At 48.5% G+C, this 23068-nt stretch overlaps 1 protein-coding gene across 1 annotated transcript in view; it reads left to right on the top strand.

Annotated features, from left to right (window-relative positions):
- Nucleotides 1-22015, top strand: part of MAPK4 (mitogen-activated protein kinase 4) — a 153113-nt gene extending 131098 nt beyond the window's left edge. The window contains 5 exon segments of the mRNA XM_029061403.1: nucleotides 13679-13845; nucleotides 16801-16912; nucleotides 16915-17014; nucleotides 19259-19308; nucleotides 19311-22015. Coding sequence (XP_028917236.1) covers nucleotides 13679-13845; nucleotides 16801-16912; nucleotides 16915-17014; nucleotides 19259-19308; nucleotides 19311-19942 — 1061 coding nt within the window. The 3' untranslated portion in view covers nucleotides 19943-22015.
- The last annotated feature ends 1053 nt before the right edge of the window (nucleotides 22016-23068 follow it).

The following is a 23068-nucleotide window of genomic DNA, read 5'->3' on the forward strand; positions in this document are numbered from 1 at the left end:
CTATTTCTTCTTCACATAAACCTAAACATTCTCAGTTCCTTTGTATTTTGGGGCCTTCTTGCTCCTCTATCTTAGATTGTGTCTTTTTGATCTTGGTGAAATGTTCTATGTCTCTGCGTCAAAAACTGCTTTATTTTCCTCTCCGGTCCACGGCTCCTCTGGGGTTTGTCGGGTTTGCGGGGACTTTACTCTGATTATGCCAGTTCTCCGTGCCCAGATTTAGGCAAGTAGAGATCATAATGCAATGCATTTGATAGGAAAACACACACACACACACACACACACACATTCTCCCCACCCCCCTGCCTCTAAGAGATCATGAATCTGGTTGGATCTAGCTCTGAGAGTTTGGATCCAACAAGGAGCATTCTCAAGTCACTGCAGCCTGAGGAGAGGGGCCCTCCCATCCAATGCGGATGGGCCAGGGAACTGACTCAGCCTCTTGGGGCTGCTCAGAGGGCCAGGCTGGCCTTTCCAGAGCCAATGGAATTGAAACTAAACACCTCCCACCACCAAACTAGGCCTGAGCCCCTTACTAGCTGGACTAATACCAGGCAGCCTCCGGAATTGGCGAAACCAGGGTCCATTTGCCTGGATGTGGGGGCAGCCAGTTCACTGGAGCCGAGCTCCTCACCTTGGTTCCCTTGCCTGGCGAGTGAATCTTACCACTAGACCAAACTTCCTGCCTAGGATGGCCAGGCATCTGGTTTTAAGCATTTAGGACAATGCTTTGCACACAGAAAGCACACAAGAAATACCACTGATGGATATATATTGGACAGTATGGTTTTCAACAGCTGTTTTCCGGGGGGGGTTCATCGCCCCAGATGACTCTATATCCAGGATTTTAAGTTTCTCTCCGCCATGGCCTCTGCCACCGAGTTTTGTGGCTCAGATGTGGTGCCTGTGCCTGTGGAGGGGAATGCAGTGACTCTGGAGCAAGTTGGGGAATCTGGGCCTCCCCAGTCGATCAATCAGTGGCATTTACTGAGCACATACTATCTGCAGAGAACTGTACTAAGAGCTTGGGAGAGTAAAATACAACAAAATTAGCAGGAGAAACGTTCTAAGTTCGAGAATATTCAACACACTCAAAATGGCTTGTATTGATGGTTTCACGTGATGCTGAATACATGTTACATCATAGGTATTTCAGTGTCCAGTAGTCTCGAGGACCATCAGTGACCACCTTGTTCTGAGCTCATCCACTCCGTGTCCTCCGAAGTGGTATTTTGTTAAGTACTTACTATGTGCAGGGCATTGTACTAAACACTGGGGTGGATACAAGCAAATCAGGTTGGACACAGTCGGACACAGTCCTTGTCCCACATGGGGCTCACCGACTCAATCCCCATTTTACAGATGAGGTAGCTGAGGCCCGGAGAAGTGAAATGACTTGCCCTTGGTCACACAGCAGACAGGTGATGGAGCCGGGATTAGAACCCATGACTTTGTGACTTCCAGCCCATGTTCTATCCACTGCGACTGTGCTCCCTCCCCTCATTTCTCTGGCAGAGGTTGGGGGGAGATAACGGAGCAATCATTTAATCAATTTAAATAAGTATTGCCCGGTTACTGCTGCAGTCCACTAAGGGCTGTCACCTAAGGTCTTGTCTCTCTGTTTTTCTAGCTTCTCATTTTCAAGTGTCTCATTTTGGTGAATCACCACCCCCTCTCACTGTGCACTCTGGGAAAATTAACTCTAGTTAAGGCCCAAATTTATCCTGCACCCCACCCCTCCCTCTACCCAACCCCCTCCCTCAACTGTAACCCAGACTGCAGATTTACACTGACCTCAGCCTTATTCCCCAGAATCTGAGCAGAACTCGGGCAGTTCTTCAGGGATAGCTTTCACATACTTGTGCCAGCCATTTCAGCCTCCCATCAGGATGAACTAAACCAGGGTAGAGTCACGGCAGCCCTGGAGTTGCTTTCCCCTGGTTGCTTCCAGATAGCACCAGTGCAATAAAAATTTAAAAATGAAATTGAGGGGGTGGGAAATCTCATTTAGAACTAAGTGCCTGAGGGATATTGTACAGAAATGCCAACTGTCTGCTGCAGTGGGTGACAGTGTTCCCAGAGCAAGTGAAAGGACTGAGATTGTCCCACTCCCGATGGCTCCCTGCCGTCCTCATAGCCGAAGACAGGGCCTCTTCTTTGACTTGGTCTCCTTCTCACAGAGGATTTCTAAGCTAGCAAAATGAATTGACTGGAGAAACCCTGACTGAGAGCGGCACGAAAATAACATTAATCACTGGGAGCAGCAAGTTCACACAATAATAACGGATTATAAGACTTGTTCAGTGCTTACTCTGTGTCAAGCAGTGTTCTAAGTGCTGGGGTAGATACAAAATATTCAGGGTGGATTCTAAGTGCTGGGGTAGATACAAAATATTCAGGGTGGACACAGTCCCTGTCCTACTTGGGGTTCATGGTCTAAGTAGGAAGAAATAGGATTTATTCCCCATTTTGCCAGTGAGGAAACCAAGGTACAGAGAAGTGACTTGCCTAAGGTCACCAAGGAGGCAACTGGCCCAGCCGGAATTAGAATCCGCGTCGTCTGAACTCCCAGGCCCTGTGGTCTTTCTGCCAGGCCACACTGCTTCCCACAACCGTTCAGAACTGGCTACCACAAGCCTCCAGCTAGACCCTATGCCTGGAGGGAAATCACTGCTGTTTGCTGACTGGCTGGTGACATCTGTGTCCCACTTCAGCACCTACTTCCCTCTGCCACTGGACCTCTGCTGCTCATAGCTCATTTGGAGATGTCACTTCACCTCTCCTGCCTAATTCCACCACCTTCACCTGAAGGTTGAGGAAAGTTTCTGGTTCTTTTCTTTTTAAAAAAGGACAAATGCATTGCTGCCGGTAAAGAGAATCGGTCTAGGTGAAAGCCAGTTTAGAGGCTGCTGTCAACCAACCCTAACCCTCACGAGCCTGGCCTGTGGTCAGTTGTGTGCCTCATGCCCTGCCTGTAAGAACTTCTCCTAACACACTGGACATGTTTCTATTTGTTTTATGGTATTTGTTAAACAGTTACTATGCATCAAACACTGTTCTAAATGTTGGGGTAGGTACAAGTTAATGAGATCAGTCCCGTCCCGCATGGGGCTCACAGTCTAAGTGGGAGACAGAAGAGATATTTAATCCCCATTTTAGAGTTGAGGAGCCTGAAGCTCAGAAAAGTTAAGTGACTTGCCCAAGGTCACACAGCAAGCAGTTAGAGCTAGCAAGCTCTAATCAGAGTAGGGATTAGAACCCAGGTCCTCTGACTCTCAGACATGCGCCCTTTCAACAAGGCTATGCTGTTGCCTGTTCTATGACCTAGGTCAAGTTGCTTAACTTCTCTGTACAAGCATGTGTGGCTCAGTGGAAAGAGCACGGGCTTTGGAGTCAGAGGTCATGGGTTCGAATTCCGGCTCGACCACTTGTCAGCTGTGTGACTTTGGGCAAGTCACTTAACTTCTCTGTGCCTCAGTTACCTCATCTGTAAAATGGGGATTAAGACTGTGAGCCCCACGTGGGACAACCTGATTCCCCTGTGTCTACCCCAGCGCTTAGAACAGTGCTCAGCACATAGTAAGCGCTTAACAAATACCAACATTATTATTACTACCTTTGATTCCTCATTTTTAAAAGAGGGAAGCAATTGCTATTCTCCCTCTTAGACTGTGAGGCCAATGTAGTAATAAAAATAATAATAATTGTATTAAGTGCTTACTATGAGCCAAGCAGTATACTAAGTGTTGGGGCAGATCAATCAGTCAGTGGTACTTATTGAGCACTTACTGTGTGAACAGCAGTGTACTAAGCACTTGGGTAAGTACAGTACCAAGGAGTTGGTCGAATTGTTCCCTGCCCACAGTGAGCTTACAGTATAGAGCGAGAGACAGAAATAAATTATGGATATGTATATAACTGCTGTCTTGCAGAGGGTGGGGCGATACCAAATGCCCAAATGGTACCAGATCCACATGCATAGATGATGCAGAAGGCAGAGAGAGATGGGAAAAAGAGAACTTATTTGGGAAAGTTCTTTTTTTTCCCAGGTATTTGTTAATAGTTTATTATGTGCTGTACTAAGCACTGGGGTAGATACAAATCATCAGATTGGACAAAGTCCCTATTCCTCATGGAGCTCAGAGTCTTAATACCCATTTTATAGATGAGGTAAACTGAGGCACAAGGAAGTTACGTGACATGCTCAAGGTCACACAGCAGACAAACGGAGCTGGGAAAAGAACGTAGGTCCTTCTGACTACCAGGCAGGTGCTCTTTCCACTAGGCAACACTGCTTCTCTTGAAGGAGATGTGACCTTCATAAGGTTTCAAAGGTGATAGATAAGGCTTTGCAGAGTGAGATTATTTAAGGATAATGCCAAAGGTATGAGCTTGTGAGACAGGGAGGATAGTCATGTTGTCTGCAGTGATTGGATAGGCAGGGCAAGAAACAGGGCTTGGTTGGGAAATGAGTTTTGCTTTGGATATGTTAAGCTTGACCTGTTGGAAGGACATCCAAGTAGAGATGTCCTGAAGGGATGGGAAAATACAGGATGGCAGAGGAGGAGAGAGAGTTCAGGATTGGAGATGTAGATTTGGGAATCATCCACATAGAGATGGGTGTTGGTGGTAAAAAGAAGGGGACCCAGAACTGAGCCTTGTTAGAGGAGCCTGTGAAAGAGACAGAGAAGGAGTGACCAGAGAGATAGGAGAACAAGAAAGGTGTGCTGACAAAGAGGATGAGGACAGAGTAGAGGCCATTAGATTTGGTGAGATCGTTGGTGACCTTTGAGAGGAGAGTTTCCGGGGAGTGAAGAGGGTATAAGCAAAATTGGAGGGGATCAAGGAGAGAGTTGGAGGCGAGGAGTAGAGGCATCATGTATAGACAACTAACTCAAAGAATTTTGAGAGGAATAGTAAGAGGGACTTGGTGTAGTAACTGGAGGGAGCCATGAAATCAAGGGAAGGTTGTTTTTTTAGAATGAAGGATACATGGACAGTGGGAAAGGAGCTATTGGAAAGTTAACAGTTAAAGTTGGTAATCAGGGAGGGAAGAAGGAAGGGATGGGGACGGGTGGAGGGGGAAGATTCTGAGAGGAGGCAGGATATCTCCTCTGGGGATACTACTGAGAAAGAGATGGAATATCAAAGGAGCAGGAAGGACGGACTGGAGAGGGGCAGGGGAGATTTTAGGGAGGTCACGCCTGATGGTTTCAATTTTCTCAGTAAAGTATAGAGCCAGATGGGGGGTGGAGACGGGGGGGTTTAGTAGGGAGTTAAATGTCTGAAATAACTGATGAGTGCAATGGGTGTGGGAGTTAATAATGATGGAGAAATGATGTACGACAGAGGGGAGGACAGAGTTAAAGCAGGTGAGAATGAAGTTGAGATGGACACGTTCAATTTGATGTCTGGATTTCCACCAGCAATGCTCTGCAGCTCATGCACAGGAGCAGAGGAAGTGGTTTATGGAAGTGATCCACGGTTTGTGGGTTAGTGGTACAAGATCACGGAGGGGACAAGGGAAAGAGGGAGTTGAGTTCAGCGGAAGGGGAATCTTGAGTCCATCCATTTCTGCTCCAAGAGAAGGTAGTTGGAGTATGAAAACCAAATGGGGCACGATGACTTTAGGGAGGTTAAAAGATCAGCGGTCTCTGTGGGCGAACAGGATAGATTTTTGGGGAGGGAGTGTGTAGAAGAGAAGGCCCGTTGAGGAGGTTGTGATAGAGGGAATTCAAAGTTGGTGAGGATAGAGACTGTAGAGTGACTAGAGATGATGAGATAGAGTACGTATCTGAGTAGGTGAGGTGGGGTGCAGCAGGTCAGTGGAGTTGAGGAATAAGACGAGAAGGAAACATCCTTATGGGTATTGAAGTCCCCAAATTTCAATGTAGGATTGGAGAAAAAGAAAAGGAATGTTAGGAATCAAAATGGTTCAGAGAGTTGGAGGGCCCTGAGACATGGTAGATGTCTGTGACTAATAACCGGATTAGGTGGTAGAGGCAGATGATCTGGGCTTCAAGGGAGGGGAAAGAGAGGGATGAGGGAGATGGGATGGTGTGAAAATGTCATTAGAGAGCAAGAAGGAAGCCCACTCTTCCCGCTTTCCCAGTGAATCTTGGGGAGTAGAAGATGAGGCCCCCTCTAGAGAGAGCCACAGGGGAGAGACTGTCATCTGGGGAGAGTCAGCCTTCATTGATGGCAAGGAGGTGCAGTGACTGAGTCAGGAACAGGTCAAGGATGAAGGAAAACTTTCCCATGATGGAGTGGAGGCTGAGGCTGTTGGGGAGGGAATGGGTGTGGGAAGGGGTTGGATGGGGAGGCAGTCTGAAAGGGTGGCATGAGGGGAAGGGGATAAAAGGGGCGGTGCTAGGAAAGAAGGACAAGTATGGGGGTGAAGGGAGGGGATGTCACAGTCAATCAACCAATCGTATTTATTGAGTGCTTACAATGTTCAGTGCACTGTACTAAGCACTTGGCAGAGTGCAATACAACAGAATTAGCAGATATGTTCTCTACCCATTGCAAGTTTACAGTCTAGAGGGGGAGACGTGCTATTGATGCCTGTCTACCTTTTTTGTTTTATTGTCTGTCTCCCCTCTTCTAGACTGTGAGCCCACCTTTGGGTAGGGATTGTCTCTCTCTCTCTTGTCGCATTGTACTTTCCAAGCGCTTAGTACAGTGCTTGCACACAGTAAGCACTCAATAAATATGAGTTGAATGAATGAAAGAAATGACAGACATAAGGGGCAGGGAGAGATTGGAAGGAGATAGGTGAAGGGTGGTGCTGTCTCTCTCCTCCTCTTTGTATTTCTCCCTCTCTCCCTCTGTCTCCTCCCTGTTCTTCTTTTTCCCTCCCTCTCTCTCCCTCCCCCACCCACTTCCTCCATCTCCCACTACCTCTCTCTCTCTCTGCCTCTTTCTCTCTCCCTCCTCTCCCACTCTCCCTCATTCCCTCTCTCTCTATATATATATATCCTTCCTCCCCTTTCTGTATATTGCATTGATGACAATTTAATGGATGGCTAATACAGTAATTAGCTCAGTGGCCTGTGTAGGATGTTTACACTTTGTGCAAGTGGGAAGTGAGATTATCTGCTGTGGAGAATTGTAGCTCTAAGGCTTGCTTTCTTTCTGAGTCTACAGAATCATATCCCTGACATATCTATGGGGGACTGAGTCGTGAGATTGGGAGGAGGGAAAATGCACCAGAGGTTGGACTGTAACCGGAGCAGAGGAGCCAGGGGAGTTTGGAAACAGAAGCATCAACACCGAGTCTGGAATCAGCCCCGGTTTAATGTTTGGGCTGTGTGGTGTGTGGCTCGTTTTTGATTCGATGCCTGTAGCAAGCGATTCCCTCTCCATTCGCTTTCCTCCCACGGTTCGTCTTTTCCAATCTGATGGCGGATCCCTGAGCCTTGGCCTGGGTGTCCCTTCACTCTCAGCAGGGGCACTGCCCACACTCTTCCACGGCCCAGGTCAGAGGAAAACCTGCCTCCTCAAGAAAGAATTGCCCAAATAAGCTCCATCTTAATTCTGATCTTAAGTGTGAACTAGATGTCGCTGAGTTTAATAGAAAATTCATGAGGCAAACCTATCACAATAATAATAATAATCCTTATGGTATTGGTTAAGCACTTACAGTGTCAGACCACTGTTCTATAGCACTGGGGGTGGACACAAGCAAATCGAATTGGACACAGTCCCCGTTCCTTGTGGGGTTCACAGTCTCAATCCCCATTTTGCAGATGAGGTAACCGAGGCCCAGAGAAGTGAAATGACTTGTCCAAGGTCACACAGCAAACAAGTGGCAGAGCCAGGATTAGAACCCATGACTTTCTGACTCCCAGGCTCCTGCTCTATCCACTACACCACGCTCAATTCCGGTCACCCTAGTGGCCACGGTCACAGGTCTGGGCTTGATTGTAACTAGGCCAGGTCTAGGAGAAGTCAGCCTCTAGGAGAACAGGACAGGAAGTCAGGGGCCCCAGACCCTTTGTGCCACTGGGACACCAGAGGGCTGCCTGACGTCCAGGCAAACTCCACTCCTGCCCGACACCACGGGAGTGAGATCCCCCATCCCTAGGATGAAGCTGGGTGGCCAGTCTCCCCTTCCATCTGTCATGGGGTGGTTACCTGGATTGGAACAGTACCTGGTGACATCCCCTCCAAGGATGATCCATCAATCAATCCATCCATGGTATTTACTGAATGCTTACTGTGTGCTGAGCATTATACTAAACACTTGGAAAAGTACAACAGACATGTTCCCTACCCACAAGGAGTCTACAGTCTTCAGGGGGAGAACAAAGGAATGGTGTAACTTATACATTTACCACTGGTCCTTTTGTTCGCCTCAATTCAAACCTGTTGTCATCGTGGTTTAGAAACATATTCTCATTGTTAGAGATGTCTCTTTCCCTGTTTAGATGGTGGGAACCCTTCTGAGACAGGGACTGTCCTTAATTGACTTTCCTTGCATTAACACAGTGCTTGGCATGCAGTAAATACCTAATAAATTGTGGTCACGACAGACTCTGGAAAGGAAGAGTTGTATTAAAGATTAAAAGTACAAACCCATAGCCCAGCTACTGCAGGCTGTTGCTTCCGAACTGTTTGCAAGGTACGATGACTCCAGTGGGTGTGGGAACAGTTGGGAAAATTGGGGTGGGTTAATAGAATATAATTTTCTGGCACATGTGTAGAGATTTATTGAGCATCCAAGAGGCATAAGGCATAGCTGTCGTATAATCGAGCACCCACCAGAGAGGAGATGGGATTTACCAGCCTATGGAGAAATTGGAAATAGCCACAGCAAATCACAACAGGGTCTGGAGTTGCTGGGACTGGATGTCAAAGGTTAATAAGCTTTTAAATCCCTTCTGTTAATAATTTTAAAAAGTAACAGCCACAGGCAAGAATTAAACTCACTGTAGGCGGGGAATGTGTCTACCCGCTGGGTTATATTGTACTCTCCCAAGCATTTAGTCCAGTGCTTTGCACACGGTAAGTGCTCAATAAATACAATTGATTGATTGACTGACCGGGAAAAGTAGGCATGAAGAGTGCAACATAGACAGCCTGGGCTGAGAGCCACTTCGTGTTCTTGTGGTGTTTACTCTGCTGGCCCAGGGAGAAGCATGCGGCCTTGTCTACGACTTGTTTTGTCAGACAGGACTGTACCGGGCGTCTTTCCCTGACGAATAAACAGAAATGTGAGGTTGGAATCTTTCAAACTTGGAGTCTGACACAGGGTCTGTCGGACACAGCCCTCTGGGGCCAGTTGGTGTTTAGGAACCAAAGGTTCCAAGTCAAAATCCCAAAGTTGTGCCTGCCCCAGAATTCCTGGCAGCAAGCCACCGAGGAAAGTGTCCTGTTTTCCATCATGTAGGGTGGCCGACTGGGCGGAGAGAGCAAGGGCAGGTCAGGACCTCTGGAACTTTGATGAGGATCCCAGTCTTCTTAGCAGGGAGCCTATCTGAAGCTCTCTGGGCTCAGAGGCCTCCTCCCTGGTGAACGGATTAAGGGTGGCCTAAAAATGTTCAGAGATCTGGGTCTTTGGAATTAGAGCATGCTGGCTTTCATTTTCTCCAGTGTCTTAGAAAGCATAGAGAGAACTGTGAGAAATGGTCTAGTGGAAGGGGTGTGTGATGGACTCTGGAGATCTCGTTCTAATCCTGAGGTGCAAACTGAGTCTTTGGAATTAGAGCATGCTGGCTTTCATTTTCTCCAGTGTCTTAGAAAGCATAGAGAGAACTGTGAGACAATGGTCTAGTGGAAGGGGTGTGTGATGGACTCTGGAGATCTCGTTCTAATCCTGAGGTGCAAACTGAGTCTAATCCAAACATTCCAAAGGAATAAAGGAGATGTGCAATCTGGCTAGATTCCAAACAGGAGTTTCTTTCCAAGTACTTGGAAGAGGGTTTTCTTTTTTCCTTTTTTATGGTATTTTGTTAACCGCTTAGTATATACCAGACACTGTAATAAGCGCCGGGTTAGATACGAGGTAATCAAGTTGGACACAGGTCCCTGTCCACATGGGCTCAAAGTCTTAATCCCCATTTTACAGATGAGGGAACTGAGGCACAAAGAAGCAAAATGACTTGATCAAAGGTCACACAAAAGACAAAGGCTGGAGCTGGGATTAGAACTCAGGTCCTCTTACTTCCAGGTCCAGTGCCCTTTCCATTAGACCACACTGCTTCGCTTCCTCAGCAGGGCCCTGCCCATTCTCCCCTTCCTTGTTCTCTCGCGTCAGTGCTAGCCTCCAAATGACCCTCCTTGATCTTTACTTTGCTAAGAGAAGAATTGTAAAAATTAATAATGTTGGTATTTGTTAAGCGCTTACTATGTGCGAGCACTGGTTTCTAAGCGCTGGGTAGACATAGGGAATTAGGTTGTCCCACGTGGGGCTCACAGTCTTAATCCCCATTTTACAGATGGGGAACTGAGGCCACAGAGAAGTTAGTGACTTGCCCACAGTCACACAAGCCGACAAGTGGCAGAGCTGGGATTCGAACTCATGAGCCCTGACTCCAGAGCCCATGCTCTTTCACTGAGCCACGCTGCTTCTCTACAAAGTTGTGAAACTCTGATAAACAAAACTCTCATAATGTTTTCATCAGCTGTAGATGGAAGAAAAAATACATGAGGAGTTGCCAAGGTTACTCAGCAGACAAGTGGCAGAGTTAGGATTAGAACCCATGACCTTCTGACTCCCAGGCCTGTGCCCCTATCCACCAGTGCTATAGAAGTGGTGGCTCACTGAGGCAGAACCCCTCACTAATAATAGTAACAACAATAGACTTGTTTAAGAATGTGCCAACTACTGTTCTAAGCACTGGGGTAGATACAGATTAATCAGTTTGGACATATAGTTTCCTTCCACATGGTGCTCACGATCTAAGTAGGTGGGAGTAAAAACTAATCCCCAATTTACAGATGTAATTGAAGCACAGAGAAGTTAAGTGACTTTCCCCCAGGTTCACACAGTGAAACACATGGCAGATTGAACCCAGGTCTTCCAACTCCCTGGCACTCTGCTCTCTGTCCTGATTTTGTTGCCTCTACCGGCACTTTGGCACAAAGCCACTGGCTGGGTTGGCTGGGTAGTCGTCTCCTTGGTCCTGAAGCCCCCTGGTATTCTGCAGTGCTGGCTGGGCTCAAGAAATAGAAAGTTTTGGCTCTGGCTGTTGCTGCAGAACATTTGGATCAGTCTTGTTAGGTTATTGTTTTCATAACTCTAAACATACATCCAAAGGGGAAAAGCTTTTTTTAAAAATAATGAAAGGTATCTTTTAGGCCCTTAGATGAAAGAAAATCTCTACCTTCAGCCTTTATTGTATTTTTTCTCTAAGGATCTAGCAATCTAAACAAAGTAGAGAAGGTAAATTCGGGTTGTGCAAGATAAGCAGTCTAAACAATTCAGTTAGAGCAGGGTTGTTTTTTGTGTATTTTTAAAAGGAATTTGGTAAGTGCTTATTATGTGCCAGGCACTGTACTAAGTGCTGAGTTAGACACTAGATCAATCCGTGTCCCATGTAGAGCTCACACTCTAATCACATTTTACAGATGAGGTAACTGAGGCCCAGAAAAGTTAAGTAACTTCCCCCAAGGTCAATAGCAGACAAGTGATGAAACTTGGATTAGAACCCAGGTTCTCTATCTCCCAGGTCCATTCTCTTTCCACCAGACTTAGATGTTTCTATTATTCGTGGGACGCTGGAAGTACAATTTTCCAGATAACTTTCTCCTGATCTTTGCTTTATTTTGCCTGGAAGATATAATAGTCATGGTATTTAAGTGCTCACTTTAACACAAAGTATAGGGTAGATACAAATAGAATTGGACACAGTCTCTGTCCTGCATGGGGTCACAGTCTGAGAGGGGAGGGAGAGCAGTTCTTCAATCCCCATTTTACAGACGTGGAAACTGAGACACAAAAGGAAGTGAAGTGACTGGCCCCAAGGTCACACAGCAGGGAAGTGTGGGGGTTGGGGGCTGATTCTTGACTCTGTAGGTCAGGAGACAGATTGGAATCAAGCAGGAGAGTGCAACCTAGCAGGGGACGATGCTGGTAGAGAGTGCCTGAGACCTTCTCCTGGGACAGTAGACATTTGGGCCAGTTGAAAATGTCCAAGGAGATGCTGAGAGGGTATCGTGATCCAGTCGGCAATCAGAATGAGGAGTGTGAGGGGTTTTTTTTCCCTCTTCTCCTGAGACTCGAGGCCTGTGAATACCTGAATTATTTGACTGTGGGGTGCTTATTCATCCCTGGAGGGAGTCTGATTAATTGTACACTAGTGAAGGAATGTGCTGGGCAGCAGCGGCATGAGAAAAAATCAAGGGCGAAGACTCAAGTTTACTGTGTGGAAAGAGGCAATGGTAAACCACGTCTGTATTTTTACTGGATATGCTGCCAGGACGATTGCAGATGGAGGTGGGGTGTTCTGAAAGAGATGTGTCCATGGCATCACTATGGGTCGAAGACGACTCGACGGCATAATAATAATGTTGGTATTTGTTAAGCGCTTACTATGTGCAGAGCACTGTTCTAAGCGCCGGGGTAGATACAGGGGAATCAGGTTGTCCCACGTGGGGCTCACAGTCTTAATCCCCATTTTACAGATGAGGGAACTGAGGCACCGAGAAGTTAAATGACTTGCCCAAAGTCACACAGCTGACTAGTGGCCGAGCCGGGATTCGAACCCATGACCTCTGACTCCAAAGCCCGTGCTCTTTCCACTGAGCCACGCTGCTTCTCATGACTTCATGACTTCTGGGGTTTGATGAATCGCCTCCAGGGGTAGCACGAAGGTGAAGTTTGTCTTTATTGACTGCTGTTCTCACAGTTATGGATCCCTAGCTTTCTCCATTGAATGAAGCAGGCCGCAACTTAATAAAGCCTGCCTATCTCACTTCCCCTGGCTCCAGTCTGCCCATCTGCATCCGCAACGTCATAGAAAAAATAAACACAAAGCAGACTCTGTTGAGCTGTGCCCACCATGAGGGTATCTAGGTCTCCTGGGGTCCTTTCCCTCAGTGATCTCGGTCTGCCTCATCTCGACCTCAGTCCTACGTCCTCTCATTCTGGCCCTGGGAGAAGTGAGGAAACATTCAAGAATGGCAGGAGCCCAGGTGACACAGTTGTGGTATGGCTCCTACAGTTCTGCTCTAACCCCAAGAAGTCCAGCCTGGTCCCTAGGTGCCCCGGGGCTGCCCTAGCTAGAAGGTCCCGGGGAGCTGGCTCAGTCCGGGAGCCAACCCGACGTTCAGAGACCCGAAGACCTGATTTGGTCTGAGTCCTTAGCAGTCGCCATGGTGTCACAGATTAGCCTTTTGTGTCCCAGAACTCTAGCCTACACTTCTGAAAGGCAGATGAACGTGCTTGGTTTGGGGTTTTTTTGGCACCTGCAGTGTGAAGAAATGAAGCACAGTTAAGTTGGTGGCTTCACCTGCCCTGCTGCCGGCCGGAATCAGCGCTTGTGGTCCTGGGGCTACCTCCTAGGGGACGGTGAATGTTGCAAAACATCTCTCTCGGAGGACTGGTTAACCTTGTTAGATTGGGCGTCTCTTAAGGCTGCACCGCCTCCGGGAAGATGGGACCATGTCTTTATCTCCCCTTGTCTCTCCCGTCCTCATTGAAATAACCAAGCATTTGAGGACTGTGTTTCCTTAGGAGGCCACGAGCTGGAACAGATGCAACTCATCCTGGAGACAATCCCTGTGATCCGGGAAGAGGACAAAGATGAACTCCTCAAAGTGATGCCTTCCTTCGTCAACTGCACCTGGGAAGTGAAGAAACCACTGCGGAAACTGCTTCCTCAAGTGAACAGCGAAGGTACTGTCAATGGGTCCTGACCCCAGGGAGCATCTACCTTCCCAGATGTCCACCTTTGCTCACTCTTGCCCTGGGCACGGGCAAATAGGGCCTCTCCCTCTACACTGTAAGCCTGTTATGGGTAGGAAACGCATCTGCTAATTTGCTCACAGTGTACTCTCCCAATGTTCTGCACACAGTAAGCTCTCAATAGATACTATTGATTGACTGATTGATTGATTTTCTGGTCTTACCCACTGGGTCCCTGACCAGTTCATGTTGGTGGTGTTAAAGGCCTCGATCCCTGAGGACCCACCTCTGGACAAGAACAGGAGGCTTGGGTGCCAGCTGCTGCAATGGAAAGGCTGGGGGGGGAAGAGTTGAGAGCCGGTGGGCAGCACAGTCGATTTGGCTGGTAGTTTGGAGGCCTGGGTTCTAGTCTTCCTTCCACTCCTGACTCATTTTAGCTCCCTGATCTTCAGGATCTTCATCTGTAAAATGAGACTGATGCCATGGTTCCTCCTGTCCAGCATTCTGTCCAGTGGCAGTGGGCTGCTTAGAGGACAGTAGGATGGTTGCCCATCATGTAATCCACCTAAAAATCCTCAACTTTCTCTCTAAATCTGTTATTTTAAAAAAAAGTAGCTTTTGCTGAGCCCCATTTATGCTGAGAAAATGCTGGAGGAACCAGTTACTAGATGGTTGATTAAACCAGCATTCCTTTGTCCAGGTTGGATGACATCAGACTTGCCCTGCTTGAGGGTGGATCACTCTCTTATGGAACCTAGCATGTCAGCTCAGGTCTTCCTCCTTCTTGCCAGGGAAGGGAAGGTGACTTGGTGATGTACCTTGAGGATCTTCCTCAGGCCTACAGTTTGTTCATCCGTTACTGTCTGGTTGGCTTGGAGTTTGACAGTTGATGTGGCCAGAAAATCCAGGAACCTGGAGGCCCTTCAATCAGACCTCCAATTCTCTCCAAAGGCCCAGACCTGACCTTTCCCAAGGCCACTATTTTGAATCTAGACCTCAGAGGGACAATTGATTTGTTTTTTCTCCACTACCCTGGCATTGTTTAGGCTTCATAGATGAATGCAGCCTTCCTTGAATCAGTGAAGAATTGGGGGCTATTGGAGCATCTTGGTCCCATGCACTGCTTCTCCCTCTGTGCCCACTGTTTGACCCAGAGAAAATTTCTCAACATCAGTTTTTCCCACTCTGAGACAGTGGAATCCACGGCAGTTATCAAAAGGGTGTCTGAGAAGTTGGGCTGCTGGCCAATCTGAGGTATTTAGGGGGCTGATGTCACCCACTCTCTCGTGAAGGCCATGGAGTAGAGGGCAGGCTCAATGTATGGAAGGAGGCAATACTTGGGCAGATTCCTGTTGCTCTTTGCTTCAGGAAACTCAAATGAAATCTTCTCAGTTGACTTGAGAATATTCCCTCCAAGCCCTTCACTTGCCTTGGCATCCAAGAGACCGGCTCTGAAAAGGCCAAAGGACATTTCCTGCCATGTACACTCACCCCTGCTCTGCTGAAAAACGTGGGATCGCAGCCCCCGCTGACCTTCTTAGAGCAGGCATCTGCAATTGACGTTTTAGCTCTCTGGAGAAAGGAGACCATTCTTCTGACTCAGGTCGTCACTGCGGTGAATCTCTCCTTTCACCACCTGAATCCTTTTGTTGAGCTGCAACACTGCAGTAGCCTCAGTGGATGCCAGAAGGCTGCATGTGGAGTTAGCACAAGCTGCAGAAGAATCTTAACAATGACGAAGGGTTCAAGCCCCTTTCCTCCCCACCCCCACAATCCAACTTTCTCCTCAGAAGGTACCATAGAAGTTGGAATGTACGTGTCTTCTTTCCCCAAAGCGTGGAGACTATGACCTGCCTAATGATTTAAATGACGTCAGAAATCTGGTCACCAGGAACTCAGCTCCCCATGCGGATCTTATTGCCATGGGCCCCTATTCTGCCTGGGTAACCCCACACCCTGTTGGGCCCTATCTGGGTAACCCACACCCTGGTTACTTCCAGGACTTCTCTAGGTGCACAAGTAAAGGAAGGAATTGGACGCAAGGGCAATCAATCAATTAATGGCATTTATTGAGTATTTAATATGTGCAGAGCACTGTACTAGAGCACTTGGGAAAATATGATTACAACAGAATTACCTAATGGGTACCCTGCCCATAACAAGCTTTCCTTCTAGCAGAGGAGGAGACAGATGCTAATATAAATAATTTATAATGTATAATTTAAAAGATATGTGCTGTGTAACGCTTTTCACTGGTGGTGGGAGTGAGAGAGAGTATGCGGAAAATGGAGGAACCCAAGCCCCAGACCCTCCTGGCCCAGTGGAAGTCACTGAGTGCGAACAAAGTACTAGTTGAGAAGTAGCATTGCCTAGTGGTTAGAGCCTGAAGTCTGGGGCTAAGAAGGATCGGGGTTCCAATCCCGGCTCTGTCCCTTCTGTGAGACCTTGGGCAAGTCATTTCCCTTCTCTTTGCCTCAGTTCCCTCATCTGTAAAATGGGGATTAAGACTGTGAGCTCCAGGTGGGATATGAAACTCTGTCCAACCTGATTATCTCGTATCTACCCCAGCACTTAAAACAGTGCCTGGCACAAAGTAAGCACTTAACAAATATCATAAAAAGTAGAGGTAATAGTAGTGGGAGTAGTAGAAAGAATTTATTGAGTCCCCTCTTGATGCAGTGCACTAAAGTAAGCACTTGGGAAGTGCAGACTAAAGAAGTGACACAAAGAGCAACAAACATAAAATATTTATCACAAGAGTAGGTGAAATAAATACATGGAGCACGAGGCTGCGTCTTGGTCTCTGTGGGCCGCGTTGCTGGGGTTGCGGGCAGCGGGAATGTCAATTAGCTCTCGTTTACTGTTCCCAGGCGGGGCGTTTGGTCTGCCTGGAGCTTGGAATCGGGGGAAATGAATGATTTCTGGGTCTTTGCCTCTCCCTCCCCATGCAGCTAATTGATTTCCTAGAGAAGATCCTAACCTTTAACCCCATGGACCGCTTAACAGCTGAGCTGGGGCTGCAGCACCCTTATATGAGCCCTTACGCCTGCCCCGAGGATGAGCCATCTCCCAGCACCCATTCCGCATCGAGGACGAGATTGACGATATCCTGCTGATGGCGGCCAACCAGAGCCAGCTGTCCAACTGGACAGTATGCTATTGAAGGCTTGCAGATATGGTTTGCTTTAATCATTTTCCCTCTTAAATTTTTCAGGGAACATACAGGAAGCTTGTTCTATTACCTAGGAAAAAGGGAGTGGCCACCAACGGGCTTGATTGGCATCCATTAGGCAACATCACATTCCATGTCAAGAGTTTGAAGACGACTAGTCACATCAACGATACTGTGGATATGCTGCTGGGAAATTTTGCAATGAGCCTGGACTCAGGAGACCTGAAACCTAGTCCCGATGAGCCGGTGACTTGCTTTTGTGATCTGGGGCAGTCCACTTAACCTCTCAGTGTTTTTGATTTCCCCGACAATAGTATCTGTCCCTCTTTTAAGGATGTTAGGAGGAGATATGAAAGCAGCTTGACCTAGTAGAAAGAGCCCTAGCCTGGGAGTTGGAGGGCCTAGGTTTAAAGCTCAGCCTGCCCATTGCTGTTGTATGACCTTGGGGCAAGTCACTTCACTTCTCTGGTCCCCCAGTTTTCTCAACTATAAATGGGGATTAATTGGCCTAGTCTCGTTCCTGTTTGGCCTGGGAGTCCCATGTTGCACAGGGACTGTGTCACACCTGATTGATTTGTATCTATCCAGCACTCAGAAGAGTGCTTGACACATAGTAAGCACTTAACAAATGCCATAATCATAATGAAAGGATAATTATGAAAGGGCTTGGATGTCTTCAGCAGCCAGGTTGCTCTAATTCCCCAAGTCTGCATTAGTGCTTCTCCTCCTCCACGGGTCTCCCTTAGTTCTAAAATTAACTGAGGTAATGGTTATGCCATGGGGTGTTTTTAATGGATCGGCTGGGTGAGGCAAACAAGAAGAGAGTTTCAAAGCCTCCAGTATGACCTTATTTACCTTTCGTGGGACAGTGCCCATTTTGGAATCCGGGGGAGGACAAGAACAGGTGCTCGCTGTTGTCCCCAGACTCGGCCTAGTGGAGTCTGGGCCATGTCAGCCACAGAGGATGGGATTCCTCCAGAGCTGTGGTTTTGCTTCCAGCCCAATCCAGTGGGAAATTGGAGAGAGGGAGATGGGTTGTATAGAGAAACAGAGTTAATTAAAGCCTCCTGACAAAAGATTTACTCTTCTTAAATTGCCTCTTCTTGTGTCTGGAGGCTTTGGGCTGGTCCCGTCTCATTGCCCACTGAGCTCGTTGAGAACAGTGAGGCAGGGATCATGGCTGAGGCTCAGGGGGAAAGCGCGGGCCAGGGCAGCAGAGGAGTGGCCACCCTGAGGAGAACGCAGAGCTCATTTGATGGGTAGGCAGGACAGGGTTGTTTGCCAGGTAAGCTCACTGTGGGCAGGGAATGTATCTGTTATATTGTTGTGTTGTGCTCTCTGAAGTGCTTAGTACAGTGCTTTGCACACATTAATAAGAGAGCTTCCTGCTGGGTCAGGTAGGCGTCTCTCCCGCTCCTGGCACCAGAATTCATTCATTCGGTCAGCATATTTATTGAGTGATTATTTGTGCAGATGCGATAGTACTAAGCGCTTTAGTGACCAGGGCACTTGGTCAGTGGAATCAGGATAGCCTGGGGAGCCAAGGTCAACAAAGCAACATGGCCTAGTGGCCGAGTCCAGGCCTGGGAAGCAGAGAATCTGGATTCTAGTCTGCTGTGTGACTTTGGACAAGTCATTTCACTTCTCTGTGCTTCAGTCTCTTCAACTGGAAAATGGAGATTAAAAACCTGTTCTCTCTCATCCTTAAACTGTGAGCCCCATGTGGGACAGGGACATGATTAACTTGTATGTATCCCAGTGCTAATAACAGTACTTGATATATAGTAAGCACTTAAATGCTGTTTAAAAAAAAGGCAATGGATCCTGAACCTTTAGCATTTTGTGTGGCTCAAATAAGAGTCCTATTTCCCCTGCCCACTGACCAGGGCTGGTTCCACAGAGAGAACAGGTACCTCCCTGTCCTCAGGAGGTCACATTCTCATGAGAGAGACCGGGCAGGTACTATGGCATACCCCTCCCTTTCTTGGGGATAGAAGGGAAATAAAAGATCTATAGCTACCCAACAGGGCTAGAAGCCATGGGGTCCCTTGGATAATAATGGCACTGATGAAGCACTTACTGTGTGCCAAGCACTTGGCTTAATGTTAGGGATAGATATAAGACAATCAAGTAGGCCCTAGTGCTCCTCAAGTGAGGAACCGTTCCCTGGTGAAGCCTCCCGCCTCAGTTTCTGGCCCACGTTTTGACCCCATCCGCCTCCCTCTGTCTCTCCTCAGATATCACATCAGTCTGTCTTCGGACCTAGAATGGAGACACGATCGATACCAGGCCACAGTGAGGTTCAGCGGGATCCCCGCGCGGGTTCCGAATCCATCGCGGAAGAGGCCCAGGTGGATCCGCGGAAGTATTCCCAGAGCAGTTCGGAACGGTTCCTGGACCAGTCCCACTCCTCCATGGACCGAGCATTCGAAGCGGACTACGGGCGGTCCTGCGACTACAAGGTCGGCTCTCCCTCCTACCTGGACAAGCTGCTGTGGAGGGACAACAAGCCCCATCACTACTCTGAGCCCAAGCTCATCTTAGACTTGTCCCACTGGAAAAAAGCATCCATCGCCCCTGCCGCCGAGCTGGCCCTGGAAGAGGAGCCGTCCAATCTCTTCCTGGAGATCGCCCAGTGGGTGAAAAGCACCCAGGCGGGGCTGGAGTGCCCCGGACCCCTCCCCGAGATCCAGGAACAGAGCCTGCCCTCCTCCCCCCACCACCACCGGGCCCCCAAGGAGGCGAACCACAGCACTGACCCTCAGTTCGACTTGGACGTCTTCATCTCCCGGGCCCTTAAACTCTGCTCCAAACCCGAGGACCTGCCCGACAGCAAGCTGGGAGAGATCAACGGGGCCTGCATCGGAGAGCGCCCCAGTGATATCGTGCAGACCGAAGCCTATCAGAAGGAGAGGTGGTGAGGGGGTCGGGCCTGGCCTCTGGCCCCATCCGGCCCAGCATTCACGGCTCCACTTCTTGACACGGGGCTGGGAGCGAGCAGCGGTGGGCCGAGGAGTGGCCCACCGGCCCCCTGGCGAGCTACCTTCTCCCGGTCGTTTGGGAGGTACCCCTCGATGCCTTTTGATGAAAGGCAAGCACCAAGCCTCGGGCCCCCTTCTGATGCCTTAGGGTTACAAAAACCCTTCAAGGAATCCCAGTTTCTCAAATTGCCTTAACAACCCAGCCTTTAACCTTTACAACCTGCCCTGAGCACGGGTCTCCGGATGGGAGACTATCGTCCAAAAACCCCAGCGTGAGAAGTTGGCAGATGTTGGGCCTTGGTTCCTTTTTTCAGACCCAGTCTTCTCCTCATGGGAGAGGAGGTGGTCCTCTGAAAGGAGCGAGTTCTACCTCGTTTGCCAGGTTCAAAGAAAGGGAGCCCAGAGATTTACCTTTAATAGATAAATTCTCCCCCAGCGTCGCCTAAGACAAAGCAAGGCCAGAGAGCCTTTTCCAGACACATCATTGCTTAGCCCGATCTGTGGAAATTTCATCTGGTTTAATCAGAAATTGGAATCTAAGCCAAAGTGTTTCAGCCGATCGGCTTGCCATTCTAATCTAGCTCCCTGTCTGTCACCTCGGGTCTTTCTCCAAGATCCCTGTTTGCCAGAGGCCCAAACCAATGGACGACCCGGGCGATGGAGGGGAATCACCACATGGCATCGCTGATCTGTTGCTCCTCCACCCAAGGTAGATGCTCACTGGCTCAGCTGGTTGGAAGAAGCCCATGAAAGCCATCAGAGCAGGCCCAGAGGCAAGTGGGATACGAGAGGTTAGCTAAGGAGAGATGAGCTGTGTAACGCCCTTTCCTGGGCACATGCGCTTACCTGGACTCTTTCCACTGGGCTTGGTGGTCGGGTGAGGGGAGGTAGCGGAGGGCCAGATCCGCAGAGGGAGACCCACTGCAGTGATAGGAGGGGTTTACATTTGTTCTGGGAGGAAGGTTACTGCCTTCCATTGGCTTTGGGACCTCGGGTTCCCTATCTCAGTCAGTCAAACATAAGTATTAATTGAGCTTCTACCTTGTTCAGCGCACTATACTAAGCACTTGGTAGAATAATGTAGCGGTAGAAGACCCGATCCCAGAGAGCACAAGTAGGAAGCGGGGCCTTCTCCTTCGGCATTCTTTGCTGGCAGAGATCTCTGTAGAGAAACCTATCTCCTTTGTAAATTGATAAATCCCACGAGCCAGTCCTGGATCTCTTTTTACTCACACCTCTGAGGCACCTTAAGTAATTACCCCGCTAAATGTAGTTTGTATACTGAAACAGACCAGAGACTTATATTTAACAAAAATACTCAACCTGACCAAGTTTTTTAAAGAATGGAAATGGTGTAAATATGAAGATGTTTTTAGAAACCAATCAGTAACCAAGGTATGAAGGTCCTCTGTGCCATTTGCTTCTCTGGCCGAAGAAGGAGAAGAGGAGCTGTACTCCTAGACTCCAGGATCCTTGCCTCACACGTATCTCTGGGCACTTACTGTTACTCCCACAGTACGAGGTCACGGGTAGATCTTACCAGATGATCTGCAGGGATGTAATGTTCCCAGCTCCTCTGCTCCCTCTGTTTTCGGCAGCGACAAGGTTTGGGTTTCCGTGGGGAAAGCTTGTCCCGGCACCGGGTCAGAGGGCTGACCGTGTTCGCTCTGCGCTCATTCTTGTTGGTTTCAGCGGGCATTCTTCTTTCCTGAGTGGCGATCTCGAGACAGATTTGGGCGCCTTTGGATGGGGCATAGGGATCCTGTCACAAAATACCCTCAGGGTCCAAGGGGGAAGGCCCATTTGGCAGCCAGAATTCGGTCCTGCAGGTCCCCAGTCAGCACCTCACCGGAGCGGATCCCATCCGTACCAGCTGCAGGGCTGCCCCAGGAGGGGGGTGGAACCAAGGACAGGTGAGGCTGTCAGAGATCCCCAAACCAGGAAGCAGAGAGAAGCAGTGTGGTGCAAAGAGCATAGGCCAGAACATCAGATGACCTGGGTTCTAATCTCAGCTCCACCACTCATCAGCTGTGTGACCTTGGGAAAGTCACTTAACTTCTCTGTGCCTGTTTCCTCGTCTGTAGAATGGGAAATTAAGATTCAGCTCTATGCGACGCATGGACTGTGTCCAAACTGATTATCTTGCATCTACCACAGCACTTAGTACAGTGCTCGGCACATAGCAAGCGCATAACAAAAAGGGGATCTCATAGCTGAAATTGGGCTACTCGTGACCATTTGGCGGAGAGTGAGGTGATGGGAGAGGTCCTGGCTCCAAGGTAGGGGGAAGGAAAATGTGCTGGGAAGGGGCCAGGAGTTCTGGTTTCCCAGTGATGCAGCCAACTCTTGGTCCCCTGAGGCCTGGAAAGAAGGAGTTGCATAGACAGATTAGATCCACAGGTAGTCTCCAAGCCTCATTTTACTCCAAATTTTCACCCACATACCTCACCAAAAGTGAACAAGTAGTCTTATTCTTTGAGGTGTTTCTCCATTCTCTTGCCCATTCCGGGATGAAGTAGGATCAGAAAGCTGGGAATGGGAGCCAGGAGGAGAAACAGAGAACCTGATTAACCTACACTGTATGCTCGTTGTGGACAAATAATGTGTCTATCAACTCTGTTATATAGTACACTGCACACTGCATTGATATGGTATATCAATAAACCATCTCAGAATCAAATTGAGAGTGGACCCATGTCCACGAGAGCAAAACCATCACATTAAATGAAAATGTTCCACTTCCAGCCAAGAAAAGAGAGCATTGTTAAGAGTCTCATTTCCCCCCCGCTACTAGAGACTTTCTATTCCAGATGAAAAACAACTGAGCCCAAAGGATCAGGTCTAGAGTGGCTTCCCGGCCATCGGGGCCAAGGTGGGGGTGTTTTTGCATTCTACAGACCGGCCTCTCCCCTGTCCTGCTCTGGAGCTTCTCCTCGGGGAGCTGGGCTTGCCAGCGGCAGGGTGGGTCTATGATCCAAAGTCTGTTATCCGATGTATCTACCAACTCTGTTGTATTGTACTCTCCTAAGCACTATACAGTGCTCTGCACAGACTAAACACTCAATA

Source organism: Ornithorhynchus anatinus, chromosome 3 (assembly GCF_004115215.2).
Source record: "Ornithorhynchus anatinus isolate Pmale09 chromosome 3, mOrnAna1.pri.v4, whole genome shotgun sequence".
Classification (NCBI taxonomy): Eukaryota; Metazoa; Chordata; class Mammalia; order Monotremata; family Ornithorhynchidae; genus Ornithorhynchus; species Ornithorhynchus anatinus.